General features: G+C 55.5%; 2 protein-coding genes across 3 annotated transcripts; one reads left to right on the forward strand and one right to left on the reverse strand.

Annotated features, from left to right (window-relative positions):
* Positions 1-1,640: 1,640 nt before the first annotated feature.
* ZIC5 (Zic family member 5) lies at positions 1,641-7,978 on the reverse strand. Its single transcript, XM_068984706.1, has 2 exons — positions 6,424-7,978; positions 1,641-2,083 (listed from the first exon to the last, which is right to left on the reverse strand). Exons 1-2 carry the CDS (start codon positions 7,976-7,978, stop codon positions 1,641-1,643), a joined length of 1,998 nt encoding a protein of 665 aa, XP_068840807.1.
* A 10,133-nt stretch (positions 7,979-18,111) lies between these two features.
* On the forward strand, positions 18,112-22,032 carry ZIC2 (Zic family member 2). Of its 2 annotated transcripts, XM_068984550.1 has the most exons (4): positions 18,409-19,480; positions 21,321-21,484; positions 21,691-21,842; positions 21,987-22,032. In XM_068984550.1, the coding sequence occupies exons 1-4, from the start codon at positions 18,409-18,411 to the stop codon at positions 22,030-22,032; spliced, it is 1,434 nt and encodes a 477-aa protein (XP_068840651.1). The 2 variants fall into 2 exon arrangements, with proteins under 2 accessions (XP_068840652.1, XP_068840651.1); XM_068984551.1 differs by having other exon boundaries at positions 18,112-19,480; positions 21,691-22,032.
* Positions 22,033-27,624: the final 5,592 nt, after the last annotated feature.

Consider the following 27,624-nt stretch of genomic DNA (forward strand, 5'->3'; position numbering starts at 1 on the left):
AATAAATTGTAGGTCATAAATGACAATCTCTCACCAAAATGTATAATATAATTCTTTGGTGTGCTTTGAACTCTTCCGGGGGAAAAAAAAAAGGATGATGTCTGAAAATAAATTAATTCAACTGTACAAATAATAGTGTTCACATACAAGTTATTAACAATGACAAGACTACATCAACCACTCACAGCACACAAAACAAATTTCTACAAACCCTGGGGAAGGGGTGTCTTCAGGGTCTCTGAGGATAAATTAGTGCTCTTTAGTCTATTTGTATGATGTATATGATGGACTACGTTTTGCACATGAGATGTGTTGTACCACAACCAAAAATAAATTGACTAAGAGTTATTGTCCTAGGTCCTTGACCTTTTTTGTCCTAGCTTGACAGCTCTGGCAAAGGTCACACATTCATCAGTGTTTGGTGGTAGCTATAAACCTTTTAACAATTTTAATATGTATGGCAACTCCCTCCCCTCTTTTAGTGTAAATCATACAGTGTCATTTTCAAGTGGGATAGAATTCTGTATGCTCAGGTGGAAGAAAATGCATTAAAATGCAGTTTCCAGCATTGAAAAATAAAGACTTTTTAAAAGGTCGATAAACAGTATAAAAGAGAGGTTGGCCTGTTTTTAAAACAACAGCTTTCCTAAAAAATAGGCATGTTGCCAACATCACCCCTTCTTACACTTGCCTGTGAATTTTGGCATCCCAAGAACTTATGATCTAAAACATAGTATTTTTATTACATAGGAAGTTTAGACAGTAAAGAGGCAGCATCTGAGATTTTTGATTTAAAAAAAAAAGAAAGCACTTGAATTTCTTCTATTTTATAAAATATCACAGTTTCACAGTTGTCTACTGCAGCAGTTCTCTCCAGCTGCTTGAACAATCACAGTAACACAATACATGGAGATGTACTAGGTCGCTGCATCTCCTTTTTTTTAAAAAATCATACAAGCAGGGTACTGAAGGAATAATCCTGTATAAAAATACTGTGTTATGGTGAGATCAGTAATAAAAGAGTGGGAATGAAAAATTACAAGTATTAGAACTGAAAGGGTCTTTAGAAATATTTTCGGACACAGGTGCAGTCCAGGATCTGTTGGTGATGCAGCAACTGTGTGTGGTTTACAATCAAGAGGTCTTTGTAGAATCAGGGCCCAAGCGGGAAGCAGAGGGGCTCCATTATGGTGTCAAAGGCGGTCTCGAGGCACTCCGGGAAGTGCAGAGGGCCTTGTGGCTGTGTTGAGTGCTGACTTAACGCTCTTTTTCTCACCCTTGTAAAGAACTACATATATTGCATTGGCAGTGTGTCTCGATGAACTATAATCTCTCCATTTATCTTCCTTGGTACAGTTTGCTCCCAGTCCTGTCCCCCTGCAACATACAAGTCCAGCTTGGTTGGGTTTGTTGTTGTTTGTTTGTTTGTTTTCTAAGGAGGGAAAAAAAGCCCAAATATCTTAATTAAATTAATTGAATGTACCAACACCATAGGGTTTCATACTAAATAAATAGGGCTAATTAGACCTGGTGGCAAGTCTGAATCGGGTTTGTCTCAAGCTCGGCATTGTCTCAGGTTAGGATGCGGTCCAAGGGCTCCCACTTATTACTTTACTGATGGTGATGGCGACTGATCGAATCTAATGTATCGTCCGCACGACTTCAGGGTTCGCGTACATGTCCTCGTCGTCAGACTCGGAAGTGGTTCCGTTGCTAGAAGGGGCGTGCAGGTGGCTGGGGGCCCCGCCGGCCTGGCATACGTACCACTCATTGAGGTTGGTCACCTGAGGGGACAGAGTGCTCGAGCGACTCCTGGTGGGGTCTAGCACAGGGGACACGGGGGCGCCCACTGGAGTCCCCACTGATGAGTAGCCCAGGGCTCCTGGAGAAGGCGGCGGGGACTTGCAGTGGATCTTCATGTGCTTCCTCAGGGAGCTCGGGTGGGTGTAAGACTTGTCGCAGCCCCGGACCTTGCAGTAGTAGGGCTTGTCGCTGGTGTGGACGTGGGAATGTTTCTTCCGATCGCTGCTGTTGGCAAACTTCCTGTCACAGCCATCAAATTCACATTTGAAAGGCTTTTCCCCTGCAAGAAAGCACAGGGGAGGTTAACAGGGCCTCTTCAGAGTCCTCTGAACTTGAGAGAATAATCTTCAAGCAGATAGGAGGATGCACCTTCCCATTCTCTTGAAGACCGACTCCCAGCCTAGTCATTCCCAATTCCCAGGTTCCAGAATGCTACAGGGAAGGGATACTTCCAGGATGGGCCTGGTGTCCCCTGGCCTGGAGGCTCTCCTTGGACTTGGGTTTTGCAAGAGGCTGGATGTCCACCTGAAGTTCCATAGGGGTCAAGGCGAGAAGGGCTAAGAGCTTGGATCAGGCAATAATGCTGAAATCCAACAGGGACCCAAATACCTGGATCCTGTCCCCCTCGGGTCTACACACACAAAAATTCAAATAGATCTCCCCTGTCAAGGTCAATGCTGTTGAAGTAACTTCCAAAGCCACAGCTTATGTGAAGACCGTAAGAAAAGGAGAAGGAAAATAAACAGATACTCAAGTAAAAGTAAACTGGGATTGATCAGTAAAATTATAATAATGGCATTCTGTTTCAGAGCGTTCCCCAGGATTTCATTGATGGAAAGGAAAGGCAATACACCAAAACCCCGTTCTCCCCAGAAATAAAGACATCTGTGAAAACCACGATCCGACCACTAGATTTTTTACAAGCCTAGCTGGGCACAGAATAGGCTCTTGGCCTCTTCTTCTCCCAGCTCTTCTCACAACTTACTGGGCAGTTAAGACCCTAGCGGAACAGAACCTTAACAAGCATTAATAAAGACCACAAACCTCAGCCAGAGGCTTCTTCTAACATACTGTTTAATAGTAAACAGGGAAAAAATACTATTTATCAGAGTCTTTGGGCCCACTGCCCTTTAAGCTGTTCTACCCACCCCAAGAACACAGGGCCTTTACACACAAGGTCTGGGTGCAGGCAGTAGAAATGCGAAGACAACTAGATAACCCAGCTACTCTACACCTTGGTCTTAAAAAGCAAGGACAGAAAAACAGCAGGTAGCAGTTATGACCCACCCCCCCACCTTAGTATCCATGAACTTGATGTATTTGAGTCCATAATTGAATGTTATCTCATACATACTGTGGTATAGTAATTTACTTATTCCTTATATTTAAATGATTTTAAAAGGAGTTTGTCTAAATTTCAGCAGCTACTCTGCTGATATATCAGATACAGTCTTTTCCTTGTTTTTCAACAAACTGTTTTTAAAAAGACAACTATTAAGACAGCTTAGTATACATAAATTTTCTGTGGTGGATTCTCCTATACAAATATTTCGGTGTAATTTTCTCTCTTTTAACTTCATCAGTGAATAACTACTTCAGTGCCAGAATATATTAGCACATCTGAAAAGTATTCAGATGCCTGTAACATAACTTACCCTACCTGGAAGTATTGTTTAAAAATATACCTTCTACATTGGCCTACAAAGAGAGAGAAAAACACAACATAATGTGATGATAGTGACACCCTTTAAAAATTCTCTGTAGAGGGGCTGCAACAGAAATCAAGTTTTATCAAAACACTGGTTATTTGTCCTGACTTCTATGTTCCACTTTAAGTTGGAGATAATACTAACTTAATATAGCATTCTTCCCTCTAAAAAGCATAATCAGCTTTTCTTCAACATGGAGGCTTAAGTGGATTTATTTGCCGTATGCAAATGTTGCTTTTTAGAACATTGTGTTTCTGCACAGGCTAAGCATTTATTGTGCAGAATAAACGGCTTGGACGTTGCAAGCTTCACCAGTGCTCACGATAAACAGAAGCATTAAGAATCAGGCCCAGAAAAGGCAGATACAGTGCAGAAAGAAAGGTAGAAAAGCCAGCACAAGGGGAGATGGAGGAAGAAAATAGAAAATAAAAGGAAAGGGCGATAGAATTGCCTATTTTATTCGCGGGGTGGGCAGGTGGGGGAGAGCAAATTCTACCTGACTAGGAAGGGTGAGAGGTCCCAGAGTTTACATTTCAGACGCTGACAGTGGGGTCACGTCGGAATTTAACTACTTATAGGGTTTTAGAGAGTGAGGGAAGCTATGTGTGAGAACTCCCAGTCCAGCCCCAAGAAAGGTTATAAGTATAACTGGGGGCACGTGGGTCAGGAAACGGGCCTTCTGGAGTGGTCGGGGGATTATTCCCTTTGATCAGCCTGTCCCGGGATCCCCGATAGCTGCCCGCCCCCCCCGCCCCCCGCCGCCCCTCCAAAAAGGGAGAGCATTGCCGTGGGGAGGGGAGTCCCGGCTGGCCCCCGCTAGACACTAGGCTCCATGGCTCAGTAGCCCAGGGACCGCCAAGAGCACCCAGCGCGGATCCGAGCATCAACGCGCGGGCGCTCGTATCCCTGCTGCAGGGATCCGGCGAGGCCCACGCCGCCGCCGCCGCGAGCCGGGCGGGGACGCAGTCCTGCGCGCGGGGAACCCGAAAACCAAACGGCCCGGGTCCCTGCCCCTGGGGGCGCGCCCTTGAGGCGAGGGGCGGGAGGCGGCCCGTCCCGGGGGAACCGGAGGGCCGGCACCCGCGCCGTCAGCTTCCAGCTCCGTGCGGGACCCGGGCGAGCACGGCCTCAGCGCGGGGCAACCTCCGGGCCGCCGAGGGAAGCTCCCCTCCCCTCGGAGGTGAAAAGGCCGCAAGGGCCCGAGGTCGCGGGGGCCGTCAGGGCGTTCCCCTTGAGAGGGGCGCTTCACCGCCACAACCCCAGGCCTCCGTCTGGTCGGGAAATGCTGGGCCCCGGGGCCAGCCACTGGCTTAACGGGGCCGGGGAGGTTTTACGAGAGCCCGGTGGGAAACCTTCTGGAAACATCACTTAAGGCGGGCCGATCCCGATGAGAAAACAACGTGGCTGGCAGACCGGCCTCCGGGGAAAACGGGCTCCTAGCCCGGGGTCATCGGCCAGGCCAGGAGGCCTGGCGGGTCCCGGCGGCAGGAAGCGAGGCCTGGGGCTCCAGCCTCGGGCCCCCCGGGCCCGGCTCCTCGCGCAGATTCCCCACCCCTCCCCGTAGCCTCGGCCTCGGCCGCTGGTCAGGCGTTGGGGCCCCCGCCTGGCGGCTGCCTCCTCGCCGCCGCCGCCACCGCGCCGATAAATCAGCCAAGTAATTGCCGAACGTAAACTCCAGTTACTTAAGTGTCCTCCGAGGGGTAATCTGGTCTGTCCCTATAAATCCCGACCGAGCTCGCGCTCATCGGCGCTCCGGCCCAGCGCGCGCGCCCGCTCCAAGGGGACGCACGCCCCACCGGAGCCCACCCGGCGCCGGAGGCCGCAGCTGCCCTCACCCCAGAAGGGGGCACGCCCCCCCACCTAAGGCAGGGGCGGGGCGGGCGGGAGGGGGCCCCACGGCGGGCGGTGGGCCTCAAGGAGCCTCTGCAGCCCGCCCCGTCCTCCTCTCGGGAGAACCTTCTCCAAAATGACGGAAACCAATTTCTCAGCACCCTCTAGGGCCCGTGTGGCAAAACATGTGACGGCGCGTGTGAGTAGAGGTGTGTATGAAGGCGTGTGAATGAACAAGTGTGACTGTATCATCAGGGCCCAAGGGTGTCCCAGCTCTGAGGGAGCGGGTCAGAAGGAACACGGGTGTGTGAAGTTGTTGCTGGTGTGATGTGTGCGCGCGTGAACATGTACGTGTGGGGTGTGTAACGGTGGGTGTGTACGCGCGCGAGTGTGTGTGTAAGGGGAAGGTCTCCGGGGGGCGCATTCCTTTCGCACTCTACACTCCGCCCGGAAGGAACAAGACCCCCTTCCCTGTCCCGTCCCGGAGGGGCCACACCGAGCTGGCCCCCCTGCGGCCTCGATGTCACCCCTCACCTCCCCCCCCCCCACGCGCCCCAAGCACGCCCGCTCTTCGGAGCGCGGACACCGCGCGGGGCCTGCCATCCGGTGGGGAGGCAAGTGCCGCCGGAGCGGCTCCGGTTCGGCGCTCCTTCCCCATCGCCCTCCCCAAGTTTAAGGGGCCGGGCGGATGGGGGCTGCCGACCGTCCTGGGCGCCTTCCAGATCCGGCGACGGCGGCGGCTTCTGCTCCGGGGTGGCGGCGGCTGCGGGGGCTGGAGCGCGTGGCCGGTCTCGGCGGAGGGGGCTGCGGGGAGCGCTGGAGACTCGACCGCGTAGGAACGGAGCGCGGGGGCCTGTGTGTGTGCTATCGAATTACTTATTCATAGAAAAAAAAAGGGGGGGGGAGGGAGAGAAAAACAAGAAGTCACATGTCCGGGTTATACAGATGCGAAGAGAAGCAGCGGAAGGAGGGGAAAACAAAAAAATGAAGGCGAGCAGGAGACGAAGGAGGAAGAGAAAGCGGCGGCAGAAGCGGCGGCAAGAAGCGGCGGCGGCTGCGGCGGCCGGGGACAGACACCCACCTGTATGAGTGCGCTTGTGGATCTTGAGGTTCTCGGAGCGCGCGAAGACCTTGCCGCAGCCCGGGAAGGGGCAGGGGAAGGGCTTCTCGCCGGTGTGCACGCGGATGTGGTTGATGAGCTTGTATTTAGCCTTGAAGGGCTTGCCCTCGCGCGGACAGTCCTCCCAGAAGCAGACGTGGCTGCTCTGCTCGGGGCCGCCCACGTGCTCCACGGTGACGTGGTTCACCAGCTCGTGCATGGTGCCGAAAGTTTTGGAGCAGGGCTTGGAGCCGCCGGCCGGGGGCGGCGGCGGCGGCCCGGCCAGCTCCTCGGGGTCGATCCACTTGCAGATCAGCTCCTGCTTGATTGGCTGCCGCATGTAGCGCAGGAAGGCCCCGGCCGCCCCCGGGAGGTGGGGGGGCTGCTGCGCGGGCGCCGGCGGCGGCGGCGGCGCCGGGGGCGGCGCGTGGTGTTGCAGGTGGGGCCCCGGTCCGGTGGCTGCGGCCGCCGCCGCCGCCGCTGCGGCCGCCGCCGCCAGGTTCAGGTTTAAGTTCACGGCTCCGTAGCCGTGCAGGGCGGCGGCCGCTGCGGCCGCCACCGCCCCGTAGTGCGCGTCCCCCGAGCGCGGCGCAAAAGGCGGCTCGGCGCGGCCGTACAGCTCAGCCGCCGCTGCCGCCGCAGCGGCAGCCGCCAGCCCCAGGCGCATCTGGCCGTTGAGCGGGTGCGGGTGGCCGCCGGAGCCTCCCGGCGGCTCGTGCAGCGAGGGGAAGAGCGCCGGGCCCCCGCCGCCGCCGCCGCCGTCCGGGCCAGCGTAGGTGCCGCTGGCCGAGATGAACATGCCGCCCGAGGCGGGAGGCGGGGCCGGGTGCTGGGGGGAGCCGGGGCCCGAGCGCGGCTCCCCTCCGAGCGGGGCCCCGTGCATGGCCGCCGCGGGGGCCGTGGCGGAAAGGTCCCTCCGGAGGACGAAGTCCCTGCTGTGGCCTTTGCCGCTGCTGCCGCCGCCGCCACTGTTGGTGGTGGTGTAGCCCGAGAGGGCAGGAGGAGGAGGGGTAGGGGGAGGAGGGGGAGGAGGGGGAGGAGGGGGCGAAGGGGCGGGGGGAGGAGGAGGAGGGGCCGGGGGCGGGGGCGCGGGGGACGGCCCGCCGCGGGCGCCCCCGCCGCCGGGGGCGGTGCGGGCGCCGGGGTGCACCGGCGAGGCGGCGGCGCGGGCGGCGGCCGCCGGGGACTCGGGCGGCGCGGAGAGAGCCTGGGAAGGAGGGCTGGGGTCAGGCGCGCTCGCCTGGGCCATGTGCTCCTGTCTGAGCGGAGCGCGGGCCACGCCGGGGTCAGTGCCCGGATCCCGCGGGCGGAGGTGCGCGGCCGCGGCGCGGACCCGGGAGTGGGCGGGCGCGCTGGCCAGCGCCGGGAAGCCTGTCATGTTCTGCAGCGGCCAGGCGCGAGCCGCGGCCGGATCCGCTAATCTCGGCGCGGGCGGGTTCCTCTTGCTCAAAGGGGGCTCCATCAGAGCAACACAATCAGACCCACGGACCCTCCCTGGGGGTAATTTTTTTCCCCCTCGGCCCGCCCTCAAAAACATGTATACGTTAGGCGCTCTTTAACTTCTTTGTCCTGGCCTCCTAACTCCGCTCATTCCCGTTCCCACTCGGTCCTCCAGCGATTGGCCGAGCGGACACCACCTCGGAGCTGCACAGTGGGACCGAGATTTTGGAAATAGCAAGGGTGGGATTGGAGGAAGCCGCGTGATTGGCAGCAGGCGCGGCTGCCCGATTGGCTCCCTTTCCGGCCTTCGGCCCAGCGGGCACCCGCCCCCGCACTCGCGGCCGCCTTCGCTTTCGCTTCGCGCCCCCTCCTCCCCCGGAGCCCTGCGTCCCCGCCTCCCCGGGGATGCCCAAGTTGCACTTGCAGAAAGTTTGCGGCCGGCCTGCGCGCGCAGCGCCCCGCGTTCCCAGGACGCGCCTGGCGGAGAGCGTGCGCCGGCACGCGGCCGAAGGGCGCCAGGCGGCTCTGGGCTGGGGGACCCCTCCGGGGAGCAAAAGGCGAGGGGAGGGGGAGCCCCCAACTTCAAAAGCCTTCGCTCACTGCACACCGCGTCCCTTCCAGCATCCAGACACTTTCTTACCTCCTCCCTTGGAAGAGCGCCGGGCTGCTCTCTAGGGGAGGAGGGGGTGAACAGATGTATGGCCTCCACCGTGCTCGAGGACAGGATGGTGGAAACTTCTTATTTGGGAAGGCACTCGATCTGCAGAGCGCTCGCGGAGGGAGCACAGACAGTAGACGGAATGAGAAAGGATATTAAAATCCTATTGGTTGCAAAATACCAGGTGAAGTCAAAATACATCTTTCCCCAAAGGAACCGTCTTACCTCGACTTTTTAGCTCATGGAATCCTTTTCAGCATGGTTCAAAGGAGTCAGCTCGAAGTGTAATCTCACTGCTCATCGGTTCTAGATCTGCCACTTTCAATTAGATCTACGGAGGGGGAGGGGCATCGGGCAGTGATTCTAACTTTTGCTTGTCCGAGATACACTGGCAGGGCAGGACAGACAGCATCTGTCCAAGGAGAAGCGGCTAAATAAACCGTATCTTTAAAACAGAAGTTCTCCTGCCGGTGCAGAACGCAGTCCATATGGGTGCCTCATTTTCTCCGAAAGGACCACAAGTTAGATTGAAGACAATAAAATAATTATTTTAAAAGCAAGCAGTATCTTTGCACTTTATGTGCTAACAGAATAACACGTTACAATTTTTCTAAAAAGTTCATCAAGCAGGAGAGATGCTTTCCTTGAAAACCATAAAAACTGGCTTTCACAAAAAGTAAGCCTCACCCCCTTTCAAGTGATTTGCTATCAAATCTTTTTGAAGAGAGAAATAGGTCCTTGCATCACTTGGGAAGGGGCAGTGAAATGTGACATCCCTCACACTTAAGGGTTCTTATTGCCCTAAAGTGATTCAGCTTTTAAAAAGAAAACATCTTAAAATTTTGCCATATGCCGTGGTGCTCAAAAATTAAAGTCAGGTTTTTAAACTGTTTTTGCTGCCCTACATAAGCTTATTTTTAAAAAAAGAAACCATGACTAAAATTCCCCCCACTCCCCGTTTGGGATACAGTAAAACATGTTACCCACTATATTCATTTGCTGTCCAAGTTAAAAAAAAAAAAAAAAAGACTCCATAAAGCCATCATCTGTGAGATCATCCTGAGAAGTGGGAAGAATTATTTTGAAAAGAGCTGACTCCACACTGGTGTGAACAATGTTTAACAGGGAATTTCCCTGCGAGCCTTGAGAATGTCATTACTCTTATAAAACTGACAAACCAACAAAGAAAATAGTACAATCAGATTTCAAATGGGTATTTTCTTTAAGCTTCGGTGAAGCTCAAATAAGGTGAAATAAGCAAGGCTTGAGTGCAAACACAACGAAAAACAATTTAATAAACAACAGAGACAAAATCCACATCTGTAGTTGGAGAGGAAGAAGTCTTTCGCAATGTTTTTTTCCAAGACTTAAAAAGTCTCAAGCCACCCAGGCAAGGTGAAGGAAGGACTGTGTCATGTCTATGAATGGTTTATGAAGAAAAGCATCTTATTTGGAATTGTCCACTGTCTTCACTTCCTCTCAGAACCTTGCAAATGAGGCTCCTCTCTATTTGAATTTTTTTAGCAATAGTCATCAACAAGTCCATAATGGCAGCGTGGCGTGCAGTCCTGCAGGTTATAAGTAAAAACAAAGCAAAAAGAATGAATAAAGAAAGAAGAAAATAAGCCCAACCAAGCCTTTAATATAGACTGTTGAGCATTTTTATTGTGCAATAAAATGGGTACCTCCACCTCTTTCAGAATAGCTTTTCCTCAAAATTATAACTGCTTTGTTTTATTGAATTGCTGAAATTTAATGGTTTAATGGGTGAAGGCATGAAGGAGAGGCTGTAAAAATGTGAATAATGGTGCAGCAGAGCCTTGCCGGAATCTGGAACCCGCCTCCTTGTACAACTCTTGTTAAACACAGCATGATATGTATCTGTCATCGATTTAATATGTCTTAATTCAAATATAGCTCCCTGATCAATTTCTTTTTATGGGAAGCTTTAAAAAAGAAAATCTTCCTTAGGAAATGATAGAGGTTTGGATAGCAATGAGAGAGATACTTGCGAAATGTGTTTAATGAATATTTGCAAACTTATGACCAAACTCAGACCCTAAAAAAGATAATTGACTCAGGTAAATCGACTTGAGATGCTAATTCTTAAAAGAAAGAACTGGAAGCAAAATTTCAATCAACACCAATAAGGCGCCAATAAACCGCCTGCCAATTAAACCTGAGAATAGGCCTGGCTAGATGATCATCAGGAAGGCTCGCAATGGATTTCCGGATTGCTTTTCTTTATAAAAGAGCTTTTTATTTTGTAGAGGCACTTTTTGTTATTGTGATGACCTGCCTGACCCCAGGTGCGCTGGTTCTTTTTCAAGCCGTTTTGGGAGCCAAATCAAAACCCCTTCACATCCCGAGTTTCTAAGGACCCAATAACTGTGTCACACTTCCTAAGTAAACACCAACAATTTCTAGGGCGTTGAAGAAAATAAATACTAGTGTGGGTGTTTTTTTTGTTTTTTTTTTTTTTTAAAGTAAAAGGGTGTAGAAGTCGTTATGCCAGTTCCCCTGTGGATTTAGCCCCGTATTTCCGCATTGGTGCTGGTCGCCAGGGCAGAGCCTCCAAACCCTTGCTCCTCTCTGCGCGTTTGCAGCGGAGGTGGCGGTGTGCGGCCAGCAACGTGCCGATCCATGGAGGTATCCTTCCTAGGGTCAACAGGTGCTCCCTGGGGAACGTCGATTTCCAGACTTCTCTGCTGCACCCCGAACCCCAACCGGTTCCCGGCCCCAAACCAAGGCGCGAAGAGGGTGGGAAGATGCCGTCTACGCCGAGCCGGCCGGAACCCGGCGGCCACGCTGCGCTCCGCTGCCCGGAGGCGGCCGAACCAGGTCTCGGGGTGCCCAGACGGGCGCTCACGGCTCCCCGCTGCTCCGAGGGCCGGGGGGCGTGAACTGAGGCTCCCCGGTGCCCTCCGCTTGTCCCTGGTTTCAGCCAAGTCTCCTCGCGATGGGTGTGGGCAATTAATAAACTCTATGGGAAGTGAATTGGACATTTCCTGGCTTTTGAGCCTTTGTCTGATTGTTTCGGCAGGCGGGGGTAGGAGGGTGGGGAGCAGGGGGTACGCTGGGGACGGGGAGGTAGACAAGAAAGGAGCTGGGGGACCCACTGAGCTGGCCTTTATTGCCTTTGCAGTTGCTTTATGGCTTGCCCGTCCCGCGTGGTTTCCGCAAGGGCGGCCTCCTTGCAGAAGGGCTGGGTGCCCAGCGGTTTGGAGCACCTTGGGCCATCTGGGCTGCGCCAGAGGCAGGTTCAAGGGCGGAGAGGGTGGCCGGAGCCCCTCGAGGGGTCAGAGGACTTATGTAGCCCAGCCCAAGGGCTCCCCAGTGGGTGCTCAACTGGGAGGAGGGTTTATTAGCAGGCTGTGGCGGGGTGGGGGGGAGAGCCTCTCAAAAGCTGGGGCGAGGGGAGCACGAGGACCCGCAACACTGCGTTTCAGTTGAGCGCTGTCGTGGCCGGAAGTGATGAAGACTTCGGATTCAAGGGCTTTACCCGAATCAAGCTCTCCAGGCCACTAGGCAGTGAGGTATCCGGCCCCTTGCCCTGCTCGCACTTGGCGGGTACCAGTTGCCCAGCCCCCAGTCCTCACCGCTGGCGACCTGACTTGGTGGGACCTGCCACCCGGCCCTGGGGCCTTGGGTGCCAGGAAGCAACGCTCAGGTCTCAGTTCTAAGAGTTTCTCCGAGGGTTCCCTCCGTTTCTTGTCCTTCTGAGCCTCAGCTGAATCCTCAGACTCCTCGGACATGTGTGAGGCTGAGAGTAGCCAAATACGTGCTGCTTTGATCCCTGTCCCATGAACATGGACTTCATGAGGATTCAAAACCAAACCAAAAAACCCAGAGGCCAGGGCTGTGAAGCCATCACTACAACCTTGGGGTTTGTTTATTCATTTGTTTCGGATACTCAAGAACTGGACTCATCCCATTTACACCTGACCTTAGTACTTAAAAGCCTTAAAAAATTCTGCCTCTCTTCACTTCCCCACTTCGAAAAAAATCAGTAAGATTGACCTGTCATCAAATATTATCATGTGGTTATCATTTGTTATCCTCAGGGGTGAGCGTTGTTGAATGGCCTTTGACCCACATTTAACCATTAAGATTGGTAAGTTCTTTCAAAATCCCTAGTTGTCATCTTTTAAAATATGTTTAGAAGGTCTAACCAGTAAGCAGAAACCCCCTTACCTGTTCTCAGTTCCTATAACCACCCAGTACTTCTTTATGTTGGCTCCAAGATGTATTTCTCCTCCCCCTCACACTTTACTCTTTAGAATGTTTTTGGATGAGGAATAAAGGAGAAGCAGAAGTTCTTTTATTTCTAATCTCAAATTTTGTGAGTAGTTTCCCCTCACTCCATACCCCTTCCAATATCTATACTTCAATATTTGAAGAAGCTGTTGAGATAAATCAAATAGTGACACGTTGACGGATTTACTTGTGTAAGCAATATGGTTGACATATGGCATTGTTATTTATGAATGACAGCATAAATTGTATTACAAAGTCTATTGCAATAACACTGCAGTTTATTGGAAAGCTGCTCGCCTGTCACCGGTATTCAGCCTCTCTGGCTGTAGTTTGCCTGGGAGCCCAAAGGATAACTGCCCTCAAAATAATCAGACACATTGAGTGTAAGTCACTGCCTTCTGTTTTGGGGGGTTGGTTTTGTTTTTGTTTTACAGCAGTAGAAACTCTCCCATCAGGAAAGGAGACAAAGTAAAGATAGTCCTCTCATTTTGCAAAAGCACAACCACTGTCACCCAGAAATGTTGGATTCCTTTTTTTTTTCTTTTCTGAGTCCCTAATGACAAATAGACAAACATTTGCATCTCTATCACTAAACTACTGGTGAACATATATTTTATAGAGAGACTTTTTATAAGCCTGGTTACAGAACAGTAAATTTTAACTGTAGAAAAAAGTTCTTTGAACAGGCTAGAGAGGGCCTTATGCCCTGATACTCTCCGCTTCCACTAAATCTCCCCCTTCTTAAAAATGGTATTTAAAAGTTACAACATTGGCTGAGATTTTCACAATTTCCCCTTCTTTTACATTACACTTCTCTAAACCTCGGACAAAGCTCTTTTATTCTAGGTGGTTTTACAGGGGAGGGGGGTCCCCCACCACACATGCGGTCCTTCATGGGTCAGGGGTCACCCAGCCCAGGAGTGACTGAGAGGCTGAATCAAAGGTGACCTGCAACTTAATATCCTGTTGATGATCTTGTTGAATTTATGAGTGTCTGTGATACAGAGGACAGTGCTGAAATCCTGTGAAATTCCTCCCCCCTTTTTTGGGCCCGGTATATATGGACAGTCGATTCCACATTTTTTCTCCCATCTCTTCCTCCATTTCCATCTTTTCCCTTAAGAGGAAAATTAGAAGGTTGAGAGGTGTGTTCACCCAGTGTTCCTGCTTTCCAGTATAAAGATCCCCTTTGTCTGCTTGTTTGCTTTTGGCTTCTCCTGGCCAACAAGATACACCTGAGCATGTGAGTACCCTGTGTGTGCCTCACATTGTTTGTAGGCATATGTACACAAAATACTCAGCATACTACAAGAGAAGCCAGTCACCCATTTGCAGAGGCCCACAAACCGCAATGAGGTGTTCAGTGAATGAGTGCCCGGGTGTTTGATGGGATTTACTGGTGTTCTTGTGTTTTTTCTTTTTGAAGACAATCCGAATTCTCTACTACACTGCCATTCTCTCCACTTGTGGGGGAAAGGGTCACCAGCCCTGGGATCATCCATATACAGAGAAGCCTGGAGTCTCGCTGGCCTAGCCCTGCGCTGGCCCCAGGACATCTGAAAAGCCCAATTTTGGAAAACTTACAAAGAGAGCAAACGTTTGCCCGATGGAGATGGCTGGGGGTCCCCAGGTTCTGACACCAACACGGCGGGCCCTTTTAGAAACCTGTTGAAAAACTGAATTTCACTCGCAGGGCGCAGAAGTCGGCTGGCTTTTTTTCCTTCGGCCAAGGACCTCAAATGTACTTTTGAGGCAATGACTCTGAAAGCTTGGCGGGTTTTTTTTTTTTTTCTTTCTCTCTCTCTGTCCCTTGCTTTCTTGATCTCTCCCTTTTCCCCCTCTCCTTCCCTTAAAAAAAAAACAAAACTGTCTTGAAGCGAAGAGGTTTTGCGGTTTGTGGAGAAATAAAGCACTTCTAAGAGGAGACGGAGACGTGACTTTGAACTTGGCTCAGCTCCTGCGTGTCCTGCAGAGAGAGAGAGAGAGGTGAACTGGAGCCGAGAACGAAGAGCAAAGAGCGCCCAGGCCGCGGGGTCCCCTGCGAGGATCAGCCGTCCGTCCCACCACCCGGCTGCGCGGCCCCGGAATCCTGGGCCCGCGAGCGCCCAGCGGCTTCGGCCCGCAACGGGCGCTGCGAAGGGGCAATCCAAGCGAAAGGAGAGAACGGGGCGGGGAGGAGGGGACAGAGGAGGGCGGCGGGGGCGAGTCCGTGGGAAGGAAGGAAAACTTGGAGAAGTCTGATGGTTTGGAAGAAGGAAGAAGAGTGAGGTTTGCGGACGTGCAGGATTGTTATTCTCACGACCATTATTTCTAAGAAAATATTTTCTTTGGGAAATACTTTCGGGGTAAGCTTTGCCAATTCTTCTCCCCCCTCCCACCCTCCCCCCCCATACAAATTCATGAATACAAGAAACAAGTGTGACAGGCTGTGCATTGGGCAGATTCACTGTATCAGGGCAGCCTTTCTGCCTGGCGTATTTCTGTCTCTGTCTCTCTCTCCCTTGTCCCTTTTTGCCTCGAGGGGCAATTTGGCATTTGCCTTCCCCTCCCCCCCGACAGAAGGAGAGGTGTGCCCAGAGGAGGAACATTTCCTTCTTTCAGAAAAGTCGTGAAGTCCTAGCTACCGAGCAAAACCCCGGGCTTTCAGACAAGATGCCCGGGCCTTCCTCCTCCTTGCCCCCAGCCCCGGGGCAGGGACAGGGAAGGCGGGCAGCGGGAGGGCACCGGGCCCCTTGTGCGCAGGGCTGCGGTCAGCTCGGATCTTTAGGGACCCGCTGAAGCCGAGAGAGGCTGCGTTGTGCGAGCGCAAGGGCCCGGTTCTGCCCCTGATCGCCTGCTGGAGTTCTCTTCCCTCGTTTTCTTTTTCTGTGGCTTTAATTTCAACTTCAAATTTTGAAATGCGTGTTCATTATTTTCTTCCTTGAATTTTATTTTAACTCCCAGAGATTTTTTTGTTTGTTTAAAGCAGTTCTCTCTGCTAGCTAGGCGAAGAAAGGCGCTGGCCTCGGGCCTTCCATTCGCACCTCCGCAGCCTCCGGGGCCCGTCGCTCCCTCTCCGGTTACCTCCAGAGCGCAAGCTTTCGGCCTCGGGAAGGGGAAACGTCCTCAGCGGGCAACCGGGGACTTGGGACCCAGAGAGCAGCCTCGGGCCCCGCTATCGCCTAGAGCGGAGGGCGGCGGGGGTGGGGGTTCTCGCTTCTGGAGAAGGATTTATAAGTATCTTCTAGGTTTGAGCCCTACCAGTCTGGAGATCTCTTTTCCCCAGATTCTGATGAGCCTGACCTTCGGCCGAACTACAGCCTGAGCCTGGCTTGGCCGGGCGCCTCCGGCGTCCCCACACCTCCCACCCTACAGTGGCAGAGGCCCGGGCTTCTGGGCACCCACCCCGAGGGTGACACTGTCTTTAAACCGCTTCCAAACAATCCCCTCCCTCGCGGGGGCCGCTGCCCAGTGTTTACAGCGGTAATCAGAGCGGGACGCGAGCGGCGGGAGGAGTGGAGCGCGCCGAGCGCCGGGTGGGGGCCGCGGCCGGGGAGGGGGCGGCGTCTGGGTGAGTGTCCAGAAGGGTGGGAGGGAAGGGCACGTCTGTTTTTCTCAAGACACCCCCCATCCTGCATCTGTGTGTTCACTACCCCAGGACAAGTCGACGAAAGTGTGTGTTGGGGAGGTGGGCGCGGACCAGGAACGTGCCAACACGTCCGGAGATCTGCTCCTGGGCGGCGCGGCCCCCGGCACCCTCCAGGCGGGGCACTGGGGCTGTAGCCTCCCGGCGCACAGAACCTCCCACCTCGCGGGCCCGGTCGCTAGCCGCGTTCTCGAGCAACCAGGGGTGCCGCTTTCGGTCCCCAGAGAAACGGTGGCCTCTACGGGAGGGCATGGGCGCAAGGTACCCAACCAAGGGCACTATGACCCCACCCCACCCCCGCGGCTCAGGCCCTCGCTCGGCCAGCTAGCGGGCTCCGGGGAGCGCCTCAGCCAGCAGGATGAGGAGCCGTCGCGCCCAGGCGCACGGGGGCGCGGAGCGGGAGGACAGCCGACCCGGCGGGCTGCCACCATGCGCGGCGGCTCGGGCGGCGGGGAGCTGCTGCTGCGCCCGAGCGGAGGGGGCGGGCCGGCCCCGGGGCGGGGGCGCTGGATTGACGGCGCGGCAGCGACCAATGGCGGCGCCGGGCGGGTGGGAGGGAGGGGCGTGAGCCGCCGCTAAAGGGGCGGTGTGAGCAGTAGGTCGGGCCTGGAGCGCGAGGGAGGGAGGCTGGGGCGGGAGACGCGGGGCGAGGGGGAGGGGAGAGGAAAAGGAGGAGACAAAAAATAAAAAAATAAAAGGCTGTGGCTTTGGCTGCCCCGGGTGAAATAAACAGTGGTGGAGGCGGTGGCGATCGGAGCCCACCGCAGCCCAAAGCGGGGACACGCACTTCGCCCTCCGCTTGAGCACTCGCTCTGAATTCCGCTCGGTCCTGGCGGGTGCGGCCGCCCCTCCGGGCCCGGGGTTCCTGAGCCGATAGGCGAGAAAGAGGGAGGGAGCGAGCGAGCTGGAGAACACTTTTTTTTTTTTTGGTATTGTTGTTATTGTTTTTGAGTCCAGCCTCCCCCTCCTCCCCTCCTTCGCCTTCTCCCCTCCCACAGCCCCCCTTCTCCCCCGCCTCCTCCTCCCGCACAACTTAAAGAAAGACGGAGCAGCGCGGCAGCCTCCTTCATCTGGGGGAATCCGGGGCCGTTCGCAAGTTTACTACGCGAGGCGCAGCCAATGCCAAGCGCTGAGGACGCGGAGGGCTAAACACCGCGGCCGCCGAGCCAAACAATACCCGCCGCGCGCGGGGCGGCGCGGGCAGGGCCGCGGGGGAGGGAGCGGCCGAGCGAGCGCGCCGCGGAGAGGGCGCCCGGCCTCCGTCCGCCGCCCCCAGAACCCCCGCCGCGGCCAGGTGGAGCCGCGGGCCCCGCCGGGCTGGGCTGCCGAAGCGCCGAGGGCTCCGCGGTCCTCGCCTCGCCCGCCTGCCCGTGCCGCGCGCGGCCGGCGCGCTCCGGCACCTCGGCCCCGCCGCGGCGGTGATCGCAATCTGCAGGCGCCGCTTGGCGCTGCCGGGCCCCGGGACCGCGGGGCGGGCGGGCGAGCTAGCGAGTGAGTGCGTGCGCGCGCGAGTGCGCGCAGGGGTGGGGGCCGCGGCGCGGCGCTCGCCCCCCGCCGACCCCCCTCTCCGCTCGGTTCCCCACGCCTCCCTCCTGCTCCCTCCTCCCGCCCGCCCTCCCCTGCCCTGCCCGCCCGCCCCCGCCGCAGCTCCTTTAATACACTTTGGTTCTCCGCCTGGCTTTGGACTCTTCTCCACCACCTCCTCCTCCTCCTCCCGCGCCTCCTCCTCCGCCGCCGCCGCCGCCGCCTCCTCTTCCTCTCCGCGCCTTCGCTCCGCGCCCGGCCGCCCGAGGCACATCCAGGCGGCGGCGGAGGCGGCGGGCGCAGGAGCGCCGCTCGCGGGACTGAAGCCGCCGCCACCACTGCCGCCGCCGCCTGCGCTCGGAGCCGGGCGGCCGCTGGACGCAGCCCCGCGAGCGGGGCGGGAGTGGGAGCCGAGGAAGCGCGGGGTTCGCCGGGGCCGGCGGGGCGGGCGGGCGCGCTGGCCATGCTCCTGGACGCGGGGCCGCAGTTCCCGGCCATCGGGGTGGGCAGCTTCGCGCGCCACCATCACCACTCGGCTGCGGCGGCGGCCGCCGCGGCCGCGGAGATGCAGGACCGCGAACTGAGCCTGGCGGCGGCGCAGAACGGCTTTGTAGACTCAGCGGCTGCTCACATGGGCGCCTTCAAGCTCAACCCGGGGGCGCACGAGTTGTCCCCGGGCCAGAGCTCGGCGTTCACGTCGCAGGGCCCCGGCGCCTACCCCGGGTCTGCAGCGGCCGCCGCGGCCGCCGCCGCGCTCGGGCCGCACGCCGCGCATGTCGGCTCCTACTCCGGGCCGCCCTTCAACTCCACCCGGGACTTCCTGTTCCGCAGCCGCGGCTTTGGCGACTCGGCGCCCGGCGGCGGACAGCACGGGCTGTTCGGGCCGGGGGCCGGCGGCCTGCACCACGCGCACTCGGACGCGCAGGGCCACCTCCTCTTCCCCGGCCTCCCGGAGCAGCACGGGCCGCACGGCTCGCAGAATGTGCTCAACGGGCAGATGCGCCTCGGGCTGCCCGGCGAGGTGTTCGGGCGCTCGGAGCAGTACCGCCAGGTGGCCAGCCCGCGGACCGACCCCTACTCGGCGGCGCAGCTCCACAACCAGTACGGCCCCATGAATATGAACATGGGGATGAACATGGCAGCGGCCGCGGCCCACCATCACCACCACCACCACCACCCTGGTGCCTTTTTCCGCTACATGCGGCAGCAGTGCATCAAGCAAGAGCTCATCTGCAAGTGGATCGACCCCGAGCAGCTGAGCAACCCGAAGAAGAGCTGCAACAAAACTTTCAGTACCATGCACGAGCTGGTGACCCACGTCTCGGTGGAGCACGTCGGCGGCCCGGAGCAGAGCAACCACGTCTGCTTCTGGGAGGAGTGTCCGCGCGAGGGCAAGCCTTTCAAGGCCAAATACAAACTGGTCAACCACATCCGCGTGCACACCGGCGAGAAGCCCTTCCCCTGCCCCTTCCCGGGCTGCGGCAAGGTCTTCGCGCGCTCCGAGAACCTCAAGATCCACAAAAGGACCCACACAGGTAACCGCGCGGGTCGGGTCGGGGTCGGGGCGCAGAAGGGAGAGAAGTGGTTAGCTGGCTGGGAGAAACGCGCCGACCGCCAGCCCCTGCCCTGGAACGGGAGATGTTTTCGTATGTGCGAGAGAGAGCCAGCGGCTTGTTATTGTTGGCGAATGAAAGAATATTATTATTGGGCTGGGTTTTTTCCATGTGCGGAAATTGAGTTTTAAATGATCGAGGTGACATCAAATGCATGCTTTGGGTGATGCAACTGCTTTGTTGGCTCAGCTTCGGTGAATAATTTCCGTCCTAAACAGAACGCAGAAAATAGAAGTACCCTCCAACTCGGTGCCCGGGAATCGAGCCTAGAGAGGATTTTGCCAGCTTGTCTGAATGTGCTTTTCTGCTCCGGGTGTGCGTCTGCGTTTTGAGTGGCTTGTGTGTTTTTCCACTTTTTTTTTTTTTTTTTTTTTTTAAACTACGGGCCCAAACGTCCTTACCCGGACTGTTTCCCATTAAAAAATGAGTCTGGTGTGAGCCGAAGCTGTAAAGCGTTTCTCGTTTTTAAAGTGTTTTTTAAAGCCCATCTCGAGGTGGGTCGCGGAGCTTTACGGTGGGTTCGCAACAGTCTGTGAAATTCTCTTAAGAGGCACCAGAGGGTTTGCGATTCCAAACTTGGACCGACAGCCGGGTCAACGAGAGCCCGGGGCGGCGCGGCCCCGCGGGGCAATCGCGTGAGAAGAGAGCGCCGAGAAAGAACGCGCCTCTCGCCTCATAGATTATTCATCTATGACCAGGTCCCAGCCAAAATCGTGCCAGACGATTTCCTAAAAGAAAGCCAAATGTTTTAGCAACTTCCCCCGTCAATATTTACTCCGAAGTGGGGGTGCGCCAGCGGCCTATTGTTCTCTTCCGGGAAGGGAGGCAGCCGAGGTGCGAGACAAGCTTTTAACAAGGTTTAAAATTTGAGAAATTTATTTGCATGAAACGCTCGCTTTCGAGTCCTGCGTCTGAGCGGATGTCTTTAAGAAACAATTTAGGTGCTAATGGAATTTAACGTTAAATGATCCCCTCTCCAAGTGGAACAATGTTGGAGTTCTCACACCTCTAAATGACTCCAAGCATTTGGAATTCTGGCAGCAGAATGCAGGGACCGCCAGAAAATTCAAACCGGGAAATTCTGAAAGCCTTGGCTGATCCCCCACCCCCACGGCCTAGCCTGCGCTTCTCTGCAATCCCTCTCAAGTGCTGCCTTATCTCATATTTATCTCTTCCCCCAAGTTGTCTTCAAAACGCCGGGAGTGCGGCCGAGAATTACTGGTTAATTCAATTTGCAGAATTTTGGATGGGAAAAAAAGAATGCTGGCTCAGTCGCTATCCACAGTACGGTCCCCAAACAACACACAGCATCTCCAAATATAATTGCCTACTGGCCCCAGAGAGAAGCCGACAGCAGCCTGTGTGATTCTGATAATGCCCCAAATATTTTGTCATAATAACAGCTTCTCCATGGCGAGACCAACTTGTTAGAAGCCGCGAGTCCAAGAAGCCCTGTAAGAAAGGCAGTTAGGCAGGGCTGGGGGCGGTGGTGGGGGCTACCCCCACTTGATCAGAGATGTGAGGAAACGCGAGTCAGCCTGGAAGAAAAGTAAAGTAGGAAATAAAAGCGCGGCGGCCAGGTGGGAAGGCGCAAGGAAACCCCAGGCCCCTGTCGCCCCTCTTTTCTCCTCCCGGAGGCCTGGTCACCTTCCAGGCCACGGGGTGGGGTGGGAGGTGAGGGTTCCCCGGGGCGCGGGTGGTGGTGGTGGGGGGGGGGGTCTCCGGGCGCGCCAGCAGCCAGCGCGCGTGTTGGTGTCCACAGGGGAGAAGCCCTTCCAGTGTGAGTTCGAGGGCTGTGACCGGCGCTTCGCCAACAGCAGCGACAGGAAGAAGCACATGCACGTGCACACCTCGGACAAGCCCTATCTGTGCAAGATGTGTGACAAGTCGTACACACACCCCAGCTCTCTGCGGAAACACATGAAGGTACCGCCGGGCAGGCGCGAGGAGGGCGAGGCGGCCGGGCTCACCGCCGGCCCCGGGGTGGTGGTGGGAAGGCGAGGGTCCCGGCCGGGCCCCCGGGGGTGGGGTGGGCGGGGGGCCACTTCTGGTGGCGGGGGAGGCCCGGCCCCACAGCAGCTGCACTCACACCCAGTCCCCTTTGGTCTCCCCTCCCGGCTTTTGTCTTGCAGGTCCATGAGTCCTCCCCGCAGGGCTCCGAGTCGTCCCCGGCCGCCAGCTCCGGCTACGAGTCGTCCACGCCCCCGGGGCTGGTGTCGCCCAGCGCCGAGCCCCAGAGCAGTTCAACCCTCTCCCCGGCGGCGGCGGCGGCGGCTGCAGCGGCGGCGGCGGCGGCGGCGGCCGTGTCCGCGGTGCACCGGAGCGGAGGCGCGGGCAGCGGCTCCGGTGGAGGCGGCGGGGGCGGCGGCGGCGGCGGCGGGGCGGGCGGGGGCGGCGGCGGCTCCGGCGGGGGCAGCGGGACGGCCGGGGGCCACGGCGGCCTGTCCTCCAACTTCAATGAATGGTACGTGTGAGAGACCCGGGCGGGGCTGCCCTCTGTCCATCTCCCGGTAACAGCGCCGAGAGCACCCCGGTGATCGTTGTTGTTAAAATTCCCAATCTGATTTTTATGATGATGAAAATGATTTTACCAGCAGAAGGATTTTTAAAAGTTTTTTTTTTTTTTTTTTTTTTAAATAATCTAGGCATGAAAAGCAACGATATCCCTTCCGGAATCTTTAAAGCTAAAAATAAAAAGTTAAAAAATCATTTAAAAAAACCACAAAAATATTGAACCAAACCTCGCCTTTGCCTCCCTCTACGCCCCTTCCCTCCCCACGCCTTGCCCAGTCTTCTGACAAACTGTACATAGCGGACTCCTTTCTTCTCCGAGGTGGTTTTACTGGCTTCTTGGTGTATAGAAGTTTGTCCATTTGTAATTCTGCGGGATTTTGTTCCTCCTGCCTCTCTTCCCTTCTCTTCCCCAAGTGATGGGCTTTTTTCTTTTTCTCTTTTTAGTTTCCCTGGTTTCTTTTTAAGTAATGTGGAAGAAAATGGTTTCTTTTGTATTGTGGTATTGAATATTGTGTTCCTTTTTATGAGGCAACTTGATTGTAAACTTCATGCAACTATAGACTGGAAAAAAAAAAAAAAAAAAAGCTGTGCCAAAGTCTCCCTTCTGTTTCTTCAACACGCAGACCCACAGCACTCACATCCACATCACCACCACCGCCGCTTGTGAATGTATTTTTCTGTTAGCTGGGTTTCCCTGTGATGTTTTAGTGCTTCTGCAAGTTCAGTTTGTTAGTTCCTGTATGAACGATTGTGGGGAGGGGGGGAAGTAAACGTCGTGCCGTTAGCTTTTTCCGTAATAACACCCTTCCTTCTGTAAATACCCGTTACCATATTTATCCATTTGTAATTAAATTATGGTATTAACTTGCTACAGAGGAAACAATATTTATAAAGAATGTTTCTTAACTATAAATATGTACAATTGTGGGCATAAACTGTTTCAGATTTTTTATTTGAAGGTTTTAAGTGGTTTGATCATTTCTTGTGATATGTTTTGAGAGTAATGCATACAGAAATATAATAAAATGTGTTGAAACTGCATGAACATACTTTTTTTTTTTTTTTTCCTAGCAAAGTTAACTCAAGGAAATGGGCAGGAGGCAGCGGAGGGCTGATAGGGGACTGGGTCAGCTTCCTCATTGAATGGGAGGCACCACCTCAAATTCAGGGGGGAAGGTGTATGCCCAGAAACTGGGCCAAACTGCTTCTCTGGCAGAAAGTGTCAAAATTATTTTGTATGTCCTTTGTTTCTGTAGCTGAGAGTGAATTACATTTTTGGAAAGCCCCTGCAAGGACCGGCCCGAAGGAACCTTCCGAGCTTCTAATGGCTCCATTATCTGAGGCGGTTCCTTTCTTTCGGCTGTTTGGACTGGATTGAAGAGCACTAACCATTTCCTTATTCTTTGTTTTCTCTCTTCCCTGCCCCCTTTCCTCTCCCTCCCTCTGAAAAGCGGAGGTACAGTTATTTTTAATTGCAGGTTTAAAACTGAGCTGAGTCCTTTGTTTTTGAACTTGGTTCAATGATGATAGTTTAAGGGCCCCTTTCTACTAAAAGTTTTTTTTTTTCCTTCCTTGAAATTTTAAACAGCTCGCTCAAGGCATCCTGCTTATCTGCCCAGCTACTGCTCACCCATAAGTGCGATGTTCAAGGGAGGAAGGTGACAAATAGACTACACTTTGATTTAGGAAAACCATCAACCATCGGCCCCCAATAAAAGAGAACCTCTTCCAGAATTCCGTGAAATCAATAGAATAAGCTGCAGAGACTGAAACGGCCAGGTGGAAGTGAGTGAGGCAACAGGACTGACCACCAGCTTTTCTCTAAGGTTTACAGCCTCACTCCCCTCCCCTGAAAGAGTTTCACAAGAGTTTTCAGACAAGATGCTCTAAGGGAGAAGGCAACAATAACATTCAGAGTCAAAGGGTAGGAGTGGGGTCATTTCTTTTTGAAATCCCTGAGGCTTCAGGACATTTCCATCTTCCTGGGGATTCGTGTTGCTCGGAGAGGCCCTGGCAGGCCCGGAGTCACCACCCAGTGGTGAAAAGGTTTGGTTGCCAGCGGGGCAACACCCCCAGAGGATTGCCCATCGACGGGCAGGGCTCTGTTGGCTGAAGCTGATGGTGCCAGGCGGGTGGCTGTGGCCGCTGGCACTCCTCTCCCGCTCTGGCCCTGGGCTGAGCCGCAGGGACAGGCAGGGGAGGCTGAAGGGCTGCTTGGGGAGAAGGGCAACTCTGACCTCCCAGAGGCCATGCTACCTATTCAATGGGGAAGGAAAGACGTTAGCCTGGGGGCTGTGTGTGTGTGTCCAGGAGGGTGACTGGCCACCGGGCTAGCCCTCTCCAGTGGCCCAGCGAACTGCCTACTCGCCAGCTCCTGAAGAAATCAACCCCCTATTACAATGAAATTTATAACCCCTAATAATATTAAGGAAAATTATTAAAATAATTGGCATATGTTACTGATCCTCGGGAGACTTCATTGAACACATTGTAAGCTGTGAGTTTTTTCAATGCCCCCATCCCTGGGGGAGGGGGGCGCATGAATCAGATTAAATATTCATCATAACTTGTGCAAGAATGAGATAGTTGATTTTAGATGTTTTAATGTTTTAGACTTTTTTGGTGGGAATTATTAGCTTTGAGATACCTCCCAAACCTAAGGAGAAGGTTGGTGGGGACAGTGCTTTTTTTTTTTCTTTTAAAGTATCAACTGGAGGCCTTGGATTTTTCCCTTTGGGGAAAGAAGGAAGGCGGGAGAAGAGGACAGTCTCCCAGCCTTGCATTGGCCGATGGCTTTGCAGAGCTGAAGTCAGAGAGCTACCCAGGGCCTTTTAGGTCTGGGGGTGCTGATGCTAGTTGTCAGCAGGAAATAAAACTGGGAAGGGGCCTGGCCCTGAGGAGGACCACAGCCCGGGAGCAGTCTCCTGGTCCATCCTAGGATGTGAGGGGCAGAGAGGGGCGGCTTTTCAGCAAAACATCCCTCGCTTCTCCAGCCCTTGCGGCCCACTGCTCTGTCCAGACAAATCACAGACCTGACGGTGGGGCCAAGTCTTGGCCTTTCACGTCGGCCCTACGCGTCTCAGAAAGGGATGGGGGAGAGGGATTGTCAGGGTGTGAGAGCATCAGAGATGCGCGCGGGGGGCAGGCCGCCCAAGATCCTGCGTGGCTCCGAGGTACCTGGGGTTGGGGTGGAGGAGGGGTGCAGGCGCCCTCACCCCCTCCCCTGCCTAAAGAGACCCGAATCTAACCTGCCCTCGGTTGGCCTCCGGAACCACAGAACGGAGCCGTTTCCGCACCCCCTCAGGGGAACTAGAGCTGCACCCGTGGTTCGCTGCCCGCAGGGACCGGGTCAGGGGCTGGGGTTCGGTGGGGGACACGTTTCTGCGAGTCAACGCCGTCAACTTGAACTTCAGATCTCCCAAACTCGCTCCTTTGACGCTGCGCTCCATCCACCACCACCGAGTAAAACTGCCCGCCACGAGAGACTCGCTTTATCTGGAGGCAGCTGCAGCCCCCTCGGGAGAGACCCATCGTTATTATTATTAATTATCGTGATCCTCACTGCATTATTAATGATCGCAGTGATAACTGGCGTCTCGGCATCTGTATCTCCCGGTTCAGTGATGGGACGTCAAGCTCCGGGCTGGTGCGGGGGAGGGAGGGCGTCGGTGCTGGGGAGAGGTCACTCCGGGAGCAAAAGCCCGGGTCGGTTCTTCTCCGGCCAAAAGGAAGCAAGTTACAGGCCCAGCAGAACCCGTCCCGCACTGTCCGCGCCCCGCTTTCTTCTCTTGGTGGCACCGTCTCTCTTCCTCCTCCCTCCTGCCCCCACCCTGTCCCTTTGTCTTTGTCAGACGGATGTTTTCAGTCTCAAGTGGCGTCTGTATTTTCCGCCCAAAACTGAGATCAAGGGCAGATCCTAGGCTGGACCGGAGATTAGGGTTTCCCTGGGCTCCGTGCTGTCTTCCCGAGACCTGGGGTGGGCTAGGAGGCCCCGGGCTTTCCAGGCGACCGGTGGTCCTCCCGGGTCGGCGGGCCTGGCATCAGGAGGGGGTTCTGGTAGGTCCTTGATGAGCGCCCCCGGTAGCACAGCGGGACCCGAGGGGATCCACCGAGTTCCTCTCACTAGGGACTCGGGTCCTAAACCCCCAACCCCATCACGCCGTGGAAATAACCCAAAGGGAACGCTAGGCCCGCGTCCAAGAGCTGGGAAATAAAGGCCTCAAAATAACACCCCACCAAGACTCCAGTCGAACCGTGGGATGCATTTTCACTTTAAGGGACACGTGCCCTGGAAAGCGACCCTCGGGATCCAAAGTAGGCGTTCAATAAATACTTGCCGATTGATGGATTAGAGTTTGGTATCGCTCGCGTTCCGCGGAAACTTGGAGAGCCTGGGCCCACAGCTACCCCCAGCAGACCGCAATGAATGGTTTCTATTTTTAACTGGCAGCTCAGAACAGGGCCTGAGAAATGTCTCCCTCTTTTCTACCCTCCTCCACCCCACCCCACCCCCACCCCGATCCCTACCCCCACCAGGCCTCCACCAGATTGTTGCTGGGTTTTTTCTTTTAGGGAAGAATCTAGACCCTTCCAGACTGAATTGGAGAATCTGGCATAAACCCTCAGGCTCGTCCAGCTGGGCTCCTGAGAACGAAAAGGCAGCGCTAGGCAATCTGAACAGGGTGTTATCAACGAGAGCTTCTGCAAACCAGAACCCGGGCAGCCCGAGGGTTCGAGTTCACGGTCAAGGCGGTGGGGCGACTGGGGCCGCAGTGTCCACGCCCCGCCCCGCCCCTGCGCAGCCACAGCCCAGATCTCGGGCGGGGTACCGGGGGCTCGGGTCCTCCCCCTCCCGCCCCGCCCCCGCAGGGCCCAGTCGGGGAAAGGTCGGTGCTGGGGCCCCCTCTTCGCCCTTGCAAGTTTCACTTTTTTTGTTCCCAGGGGTCGACGAGCTTTTGCAGAGCTGACACCTCCTGCGTCTTGCCCGCATCCCGCATCTCGCCAGCCCCTCACTTGGGATGAGGTTTGGCGCAGCAGCCAGACTGGAACGAGGGGCGCCCCTTTCCTCGCGTGCGTGCACACAAACGGGCAGGCTGAGTCTCACACACACACACACACACACACACACACACACACACACACACACACTCTTCCCTCCTCTGACATCCCCGCAGCCCCCACCGCGGGGCTCGGGTGAGCACAATGAGCCACGGAGATTTGGGGCAGGTGGTCTGAGGACCCCCGCAATGGATGCTCTCGCCCCTCGGAGCATTCTTGGCTCCCCCTGTCCCTCCTCCAGCCTCTCTCCGAGGGGCCCCGGCTTGCCAGGCCCCGAGGCCCCCTCCTCAAGCCTCCAGCCTGACACTAATTTGGGTGGGAGCTGCCGCAGTCCTGGTCCCTCGGCCCACTCCCCTGGGAATGTGATGGGTGACAGGGTCCCGCCTGCCTTCTGACCCCCGGGTGTGCGTTGTTGGGGGGGCGCCCCCGCATCTCTCAGTTAAACCGGGGGGAGCTGACTTTCCCCTACACTCACACACTCTCCAACCTCCGCC

Source organism: Capricornis sumatraensis, chromosome 12 (genome assembly GCF_032405125.1).
Source record: "Capricornis sumatraensis isolate serow.1 chromosome 12, serow.2, whole genome shotgun sequence".
NCBI classification, from domain to species: domain Eukaryota; kingdom Metazoa; phylum Chordata; class Mammalia; order Artiodactyla; family Bovidae; genus Capricornis; species Capricornis sumatraensis.